This window comes from Penaeus monodon, chromosome 38, assembly GCF_015228065.2.
Source record: "Penaeus monodon isolate SGIC_2016 chromosome 38, NSTDA_Pmon_1, whole genome shotgun sequence".
Taxonomy (NCBI): domain Eukaryota; kingdom Metazoa; phylum Arthropoda; class Malacostraca; order Decapoda; family Penaeidae; genus Penaeus; species Penaeus monodon.
This window is the reverse complement of record NC_051423.1, coordinates 30412358-30421522: the sequence shown is the minus strand read 5'-3', so window position 1 is coordinate 30421522 and position 9165 is coordinate 30412358. Positions and strand designations below refer to the sequence as shown.

At 32.6% G+C, this 9165-nt stretch overlaps 1 protein-coding gene across 3 annotated transcripts in view; it reads right to left on the bottom strand.

Moving 5' to 3' along the window:
* The window catches only part of LOC119597148 (acid ceramidase-like), a 16637-nt gene extending 10698 nt beyond the window's left edge, over positions 1-5939 (bottom strand). The window contains exons 1-5 of one of the 3 annotated variants that reach the window (XM_037946660.1): positions 5782-5939; positions 4944-4984; positions 2863-2947; positions 1984-2073; positions 1543-1736 (exon numbers count right to left, since the gene is read on the bottom strand). In XM_037946660.1, the coding sequence (XP_037802588.1) occupies positions 1543-1736; positions 1984-2073; positions 2863-2947; positions 4944-4984; positions 5782-5856 (485 nt within the window). In that variant the 5' untranslated portion in view covers positions 5857-5939. Of the gene's footprint in view, positions 1-1542; positions 1737-1983; positions 2074-2862; positions 2948-4943; positions 4985-5739 lie in introns of all 3 variants that reach the window. The other 2 variants (XM_037946661.1, XM_037946659.1) reach the window with 2 other exon arrangements.
* Positions 5940-9165: the final 3226 nt, after the last annotated feature.

Below are 9165 nucleotides of genomic sequence, written 5' to 3'. Positions count from 1 at the left end.
CTGGCCCTCAGCCAAACTTTTCTCATGACGTAGTGGTCATATCTCCCAGGTCCAAGGAGTTAATTAGTTATCAAAACTGAATGGAAATAATAGTACATATGTTTGTATGAATTAGAAGTAAAATATAGTGTCAATTTATGAATCCCTGGATGGTATATACTTGGTAATTTTTTATTTTCAAACAGCCATGCAATCTTGCAATTATTATTCCTTCTTTCAATGTTATTTTCCATCACAAATGAAAAATATGAAAGTATTGGTAATGTTTACAAAGTGATGCACCATGTTGAGGTTAAGTCCTAATCACTCCAGCCATTCCTGGGAAATCCACAAACAATGCTGTATGAACGAAAAACTATCCTTACCCAGGGGCTTTACCTTTAGACCCCCATCTGAATGCTGTATTTCCCTAATATAATATATATTATCAACTAGTGAAGGTAGTACCATAGGTGAATCATGTCTATATTCAGTCACTCTGTTCACTGCGGGCAAAATTTACCTTGTACTACATGAATGTGGGAAAGTGAAACTATACCACATGCTTATGTTATGAGTCACAGAGTGGTATTAATCACTGAAATTAAGCAAAATTAAAGAAAAAAGGAAGAAAAAAAAAAAGTTGTGGGACTCCATGGACCTTGGTGAAAATTGCTATCCTTAACAATGATACAACAATAAACTCATAGCTCAAGTATAATGGCAAAACATCACTCTACGAGAGGGAAAACACCTATTTCTGCTAAGAGGTTATATCATGTTCTAATGGTTTGTTTGTATGTTGAACCCTCAACATTAGATGAGAAAATACAAATATTTTGATCCGCTAGTATCAAGAAATGCATCAAGTCAAACTAAAGGGGGAAACAAAAGTGACTGGGGGCTCAGAACTTCATTCTTATAATAACTGAACTGTCTCTGTACGTCAGAAATCAATATTTCATAATAAAAGAAGTTAAATATTTACCTATATCTATCCAGGACAGAGTTCAAACAAAACAATAAATCTTCAAGGAGGTGAATGAAGCCTTACGAAGGAGCTGAATGAAGCTTCACCAACCTCCAATTTCACCAAATAACAAAAACACATAACTCAAATATAAGAATACATCTGCATGAATAGGGAACTACTTGATCATACATGCAGAATGCCTAACTGGTTCTAGCATGATGGGAAACAGTTTGCTTAGAAAGTTGACCCTTATACTTTATACATTTGGTGCACATTTATCGGTTTTATTTCATCTTTATCTTTCATGCAGCTTTCAGTTTAGTATTGCAACCATATTATACAATATAACATGATATGCCCTAGGCTTAATATCTTCAACCACCAGTAAATATACTGCAGTAAGGAAAATATCTAATCTGAAAGAAGTGTAGAAGCTTTGCTTGACATTTTCTCCAAAAATTAAACTGTAATTCAAAAACAGAAAAGAAAACTGAAATGCTTTCTTCAATTTCACATTGATCATGCTTGTAGTTAAAGTCATTGTGAATTATTGTACAAAATTACATATACACAAGCAAAGAAAAACTAACCCTAAAAACAGTCCAGTGTCTAGGTTTCTGCCGTGGTAGAGATGCCCTTCTGGATCTTGGGCAATGATGGATGTACAAAGAGTAAAGGCTTCATAGAATATATTATAGAGGGTCACAAGACTTAGTGGCATGCCTGAAAACGTTGCAATTCCAACCATCTCTTCGTAGAATGGATACGGTAGAGAGGTTGCCACCTATATATATGTACATATGAAAAATATAATTAGTAAACTTTTAAACTTTATTATTGCTGCTAAAAGTAGCAAATCCAAGGTATGTACTTTTCACTGAAAAAAGAGGAAAAAAAAAAAAGCCTTTTCTACTCAAAAAATAAACAAATAAAGGAGAGAACTGGATTAGTTCAAACCACACTAGCCATTAATTGGATTGATATGGACACTGTACACAAGGTAGCATATAGTCATATTTCTTAGAAATTACCTTAGGAAGATTGCTCATAATTGTATTGAAGATCTTCTCTCCAACAACAGAATGTATAAGCTCCTTCACATCGTCCACCAAAGTTATCAGCTGTTGATGGTAAAAGAAGAAAGCTTTAAAAACACTGCAATGAAGATTTTCTTTTAATCACTCCTCCAAATTTATAACTTAACTAGCCACTATCACGATATAACTCCAGCATATGAATTACTGTATGTAGCAGTTTCCTGGCAGGTTTCTGACTAAATATGAAGGATATAATGTAACTTTCCAAAAAGTTTTATAAGAGGATTTTCTATTTCAATGCTTTATCACTAGTCTACTATAAATAACAGTGAATATATTATAAACTACCCACAAAAGGAAATAATTTCATTACCCTTCTGGTTGGAGCATTTACAAATCATATTCACTGTAAGCTGATCTATGGAGCTATAAGAACTAGAACTAGAAAAAAAAAAAAAAAAAAAAAAAATAATAATAATAATAATAAAAAAATAATATAATTATACACATGTTTGTGTGTGTATGTGTATGTTTGTGTGTGTATGTGTATGTGTATGTGTGTGTGTATGTGTATGTGTGTGTATGTGTATGTGTGTTTTGTGTGTGTGTGTGTGTGTGTGTGTGTGTGTGTGTGTGTGTGTGTGTGTGTGTGTGTGTGTGTGTGTGTGTGTGTGTGTTGTGTGTGTGTGTGTGTGTGTGTGTGTGTACATATATATATATATATATATATATATATATATATATATATATATATATATATATATATGTATATATATATATATATATATATATATATATATATATATATATATATATATATATATATATATATATAATTATCCCCTTTTCATTCAAGTAAAAAAATGTGCATACTTTGGGTCCTTTCACTCTCATCAGTGGAGCCCATCGCTGTAGTGGAGGCAAGTCAAGATCCACCTCAAATGTCGGCACGAGGTCACTGCAACAGAAAAACAGAAAACAGCTTTAACACAATATTCTGGGGATTTAATAACTCTAATTTTAGTCACAGGACTTTTTGGGATCCCTGTCATACTTCATAATTATTTCCTAGAGAATTTTTTTTTTAATATAAATTAAGATTGGTGTGTGTGTATGTAAGGTAAGTGTAGGTCGATATATATGTGTACATGTATCCAGGTATGTGTGTGTTAGTGCATACATATATATGTGTGTGTGTGTGTGTGTGTGTGTGTGTGTGTGTGTGTGTGTGTGAGTGTGTGAGTGTGTGTGTGTGTGTGTGTGTGTGTGTGTGTGTGTGTGTGTGTGTGTGTGTGTGTGTGTGTGTGTGTGTGTGTGTGTGTGTGTGTTTTTATGTGTACTTGTGGGTGTCTATAGACCCCTTGATGTGTGACGTATGAATGATTTTCAAAACAACATGCGCGCGCACGCAGATGGGCAAAAGATTTTATAAACATGCTGTCGCACACCTGTTTGCTGTTGCGATCATAGCCTATATGTTCAAGAAATTGCATTTATTTGGTATTAAAGCATTCCATGAATCAAAAAGGGCTCACGAATCACTTTCAGATTATTGTATTGCTCTTGAAACGAAAGATAAACCATATTATTTGTCGAAACTTACGCTGAGTAGTGGGGAGAAACTTCCCGATCCTTTGGTATTATCAGACTGGTCTGATGATATTAGAAATCTTCCAAACATTACTTGGAGAGATGTTACTGAATATCTTATAGATTCACCAAGTGTTTTTACCAAAGAATCAATGAAAGCCTACAAATCACTGGAAGCCTATGATTATTTTGCATGTGGCCATGTACAAGACTGTTTTTATAATGGACTATCTGAAGAGACAGAGTTTTGTTTTATCAAATCTGAGGTAATTATTCATTTTTATGATCAAGTTTACAATTCTAGATTGCCATATTATGTATGCACTATTTTTTATGGAAGAAACTTCATTTACTTTTACTAAAGATGGATTCTCTGAATCATCAGATCTTCTGCCTGAGAATGAATGTAATGAATTTGACTATTTAAAGAGGAATCATAAGATATGGTTTGGCCTTAAACCAGTCTACAACATATCATTTTGACAAGGAACACCTAACTGTTCTGGGAGCACGCTTGTCATATCATGCTCTTGTCTACAGATTTGACCTCGCCCTCGGGTTTTTACAGAACATTTAAAAATGAAAAAATAAAAAGCAAGGAGTACAAATAAACTTTCATAATGAATTAAATCAGTGATAAAAGTAATATAAATACCTGTTACAAAATGTTCAGCACAAATTTTAGCTTATGAAATACTGTCCTCTGATCACGTTTTCCAACCTTCTCTGCGAAAGGCCTTGATCCATGCTTCGCGTCTTCTTTTTTCTATCGGCGTTTTCTCCTTCGGAATGTTATAAAACGGCAAATCTTTCGTATCTCCAATCTTTCTATTGGCACAGCCAATGGCACAACAACTCTGAGGCATAATTATAATGTTGAAAAATCATAAACAGTTTATTTTACTTTCTTTATTGCTCTGCAAACATGCGAACTTTGCCTATCAACCAACACAACAAAACACAAACACGCAGTTTTTGCCCATCGGCATGCGCGCGCATCCTAGGCCACAAAACAAAAAGTAAACATTGGGAAGGGGTCTATGTGTAAATATTTTTGAGTGTGTATGTGTGAGGGTGTGTATATGTCTTGGGGGTGTAAGCATGTATGGAACTGTATACAATTCCATAACTTTCCTGTAATTTATACTATCAATTGAAAAAATTACCAGGCATAACTTTAAATATGTGTGTAATTTCACTCATCCACTTAACAAAATGAATAAACAACATAATTCAACTTATGAAAAAAAAAAAAAAAAAAAAAAAAAAAAAAAAAAAATCAAGATTTAATCTCACTAAAATGGAAATATCTTGTATGATCTCCTGGCAAAGGAATGAGAAAAGTTATTATGAATTATACAAACCTTTCTGCAGGAGGATAAGCAGTTTTTTCACACTTCTGAAACTAAGAAAGTGTATTTTAAGTTTGTACATGCATGTAACACTTATGAGTATCACACGGATAACATTATTCTACAAACTACAAAATAACAATAATAACTGAAACTTATATAAAATCAATTTCAATACACAATTAACTACTTCTGTGTAATATGATATTCCCCATACAACATATAATTTCTGAATATTTACTGATAAAACTTATAGCATTCAATTATCAATCATAAGTATTTTTATGAGAAAAATATAAAATATAATTCATATAATTATAATAAATGTTAAAATCAAGTTAATAAGCATATATCTTACACTGACAACATGTAGTATACTGTACAATTTATTAATTTTAGATTTTACACAATCTAAGATTATCACATGTTCTATAAAGTTGAAGTAATACATAATGTCTCGTTGATCCAACTGAAATATTTCGAAACTGAAGAGAAAATTTGAAAAAGCATTTGAGTACATATAATTTTGCAATACAAGTCATAAAATCCAATGCTTGCTATAATTAAGCCACTTGATTGCTGGGTATTAGCTCTTAACCAAACTTGGTCTTGTCAAAGAAAAAATGCCTTTGTAATGGAGTATATATGACGTCCATTGTTTAAGTTAAGCCTCCGACATTATGACATGTATTTTCAAAATCAAGTGTCGTAATGACAAGACATTCCGAAATCTGACATGACTTACAAACGACAATGGGTAAATTCATTGGCTGAAAAAAAAGGAAAACAAAATACATATCTTAATCACCCAATAGAATGGGCCGACCAAAACACTAAAAGGACATCTCACTTCTTTCTCCAGTGCGAGGCTAGACACTTCCAGAAGCACTGTCACAAGGATTAAAAAGGAGAAAACTCGTCCCATTTTGAACAAACTCGGGCCTTCTTCGCATCAGCTGATTGTGTCAGGGCAGCCAACTCTTCCGAAACCCATGCTGACAGGTAAAAACATGTCTTTCATCAAATGTCTTTATCTGACCTTATGAATAACGACTAAAAGCCTCTCTTGGCGACTATTAATGGTGTTGAATGTGAAAGGAATAGTGTTTTTGGTTTGTTTTTTCGTTCGCTGTATTCTCTTTCCATGATATGCGCTGATTGGGACATATCTGCCATTTACTTGTTTTACATATTCATGATTTTTAAGAGAATTGTTCGGCACTGCTAGCAATCTCTTGCTACCTTACATAAAGCACTTCTTGACTTCTAAGGAATTATTTGTCATTCTAAATGACTCTTTTACAGTTCTGCTCCCTCATTTCTTATCTACAGCTAGCCACGTGTCCGAACATTCGTGTAGTTTTCCTGTAAAGTCTTATCTTTTCTGAAGCCCATGAATTTCTGTCTCTAAATCATTTGGCTTCCTCCCCCCCCCCCCGTCTCTCTCTCTCTCAAAGTCTCTCTCTCTCTCTCTCTCTCTCTCTCTCTCTCTCTCTCTCTCTCTCTCTCTCTCTCTCTCTCTCTCTCTCTCTCTCTCTCTCTCTCTCTCTCTCTCTCTCTCTCTCTCTATCTGTGTGTGTGTGTGTGTGTGTGTGTGTGTGTGTGTGTATGTGTGTGTGTGTGTGTGTATGTGTGTGTGTGTGTGTGTGTGTGTGTGTGTGTGTGTGTGTGTGTGTGTGTGTGTGTGTGTGTGTGTGTGTGTGTGCACGCGCGTATATACATCACTTTTACTGCCCTTCTCTTTGAAATCCCAAACTTATCGTCATTTCTCTCTCCCAAACTTCCGTTAACAGCGATTACATACAGATAACTACTGCATTAAACCAAACTCACTGTTGGTGTGCATCTATTTCAACATTGTGTATCTTAAGCATATTAGATTATTTAGCTTCATTTATTTACTTATATGTCTGATTTACTGGAGAGACATAAATAAAAGTGCAGACTTATTCGCCCATTTATTTATCTTTGCTATTCGTCTGTGCATCTGCTTTTTTCATCAAGTTAAGAAAAATGGTAATTTGTATAAAGTGTGGCCTAATACATTTTTAGCTCTAGGATTTTATTATTATTATTATTATTATTATTATTATTATTATTATTATTATTATTATTATTATGTTGTTGTTGTTGTTGTTGTTGTCCTTTAAATGTAGTTTAGGTATAAACAAAATGCTAAAATTAATTTAAAGATAAAAAGAAATATATATCTAAATAGTAGAAATGAATGGATGAATAAATATATCTGCCATGACTTTCCCAAATAGTCAAATAATTAAAACTAATTACAAGTGGAGAGCTTTTATACTAGCACTACCTAGAGTAAGATATCGACCATAATTCATTAGTTTACCATGAAGGAAATGCGAATATTGAATCCCATTTTCTACTAATTCATTGGAATCCTCGTTTTCTCTTCTGCTGTTTATCATTATCGTCCCCCCCCCCCCCCCCCACGGCGCATTAGCTTCGCACGGGAGTCAAATAACGAGACCTTGTTTGACCTTGATATTAGTCAGAAGGTCAGGGGTCAGTTTGCTAATGACGGCTCGCGTTAGGCTAGCACGCATGCCTCTAGTCATACCTTTGCGAATTATCATGTCATTTTATGAACAGGAGAGAAAAGGAGAGGAGAGCATGGAAGTGCGAGAGAGAGGCAGACGGAGATTAATGATAATAATAATAATAATAATAATTATTATTATTATTATTGTTATTATTATTATTATAACAATAGCAATAATAGTAACAACAACAGCAATAACGACAACAACAACAATAACAATAATAATAATGAAAACAATAATAATAATAATAATAATAATAACAATAATAATAATGATAATAATAATAACAATAACAATAACAATAATAATAATAACAATAATAACCATGATGATAATAGCAATAAAAATAACGATGGAGATGACAATGACGATGAAACTGACTATGATAATAACAATCATGATCATAATAATGATAACTAGGGTTATACCCATAGTGAAGCATTTTGCTTGATTCTTTGTTAATTCTAGTTATCGTCGCTTTCGTTACTATCAAGTTTGACGTTTTCTTTAAATTGAATTTAACAGCATATACAAACACTGTGCATAAACCCAATTTTGCAGATGTGGAAATAATTAAACGGTGCCATTAATAATGATGATGATGATGATGATGATGATGATGATGATGATGATGATGATGATGATGATGATGATGATGATGATGATGATGATGATGATGATGATGATGATGATAATGATAATAATAATAATCAAAATAAATAATAACAATAATAATAATAATAACAATAATAATAATAATAATAATAATAATAATAATAATAATAATAATAATAATAATGATAATAATAATAATAATAATAATAATAACAATAATAATAATAATAATAATAATAATAATAATAATGATACTACTACTACTACTACTAATAATAATAATAATGATAATAATAATAGTAATAATAATAATAATGATAACTAGAAAGACAGCATTTACGAGCAAATGAATAAATATCTCCCCCCCCTTCTAATTCCCCATTTACAAAAACGTACCATCCCAGAATCTTTGTATAATACAATTTTAAATCCTATGATTATGGAACACATACATTACAACAATACAATGTACCGTTATAAAGTAACTACTCAAAGTTAGAATGATTTCACTCGTACACATCAAGGCTGTCCAAAAATGACCAAAAAAAGAAAAAAAATTCACAAAAAATCAGCCATCTTGTCTACATATCATGTACAGCATATTTAAGAAACATCTGTGTTAAATCTTAGCTTGATTACGTAAACCACAACACCACAAGAAGCTGAAGTTGACCTTTTTTACGGAAACTTGAAAAAAAAACGTAATAAAGTCAATATTTTTCGTGCAGAAAATAAAAGAAATTGTCTGGCCGTATTGATTTGGGCTATCGTCCTTTTAAAGTTCACGTGAATGCGTGAAGCTATTTTGAAATAGCTTTTATATAAAAGTCAGAACAGCACTGAGAATCGAGGTACTTAAACAGACCTTTGCCGAGAATAATGATAGCAACAGCACAGAGAAACACCAATAAAAACAATATATTTCCTCCCTGTAGGGGAGAGCAATGTATGAAAAACAATAATAATAATGATAATGATGATAACAGATATACAATTGACTGGCATTATTGCAAACCGTTACTATTAAAATATGAAAAATCATACATGCCTTA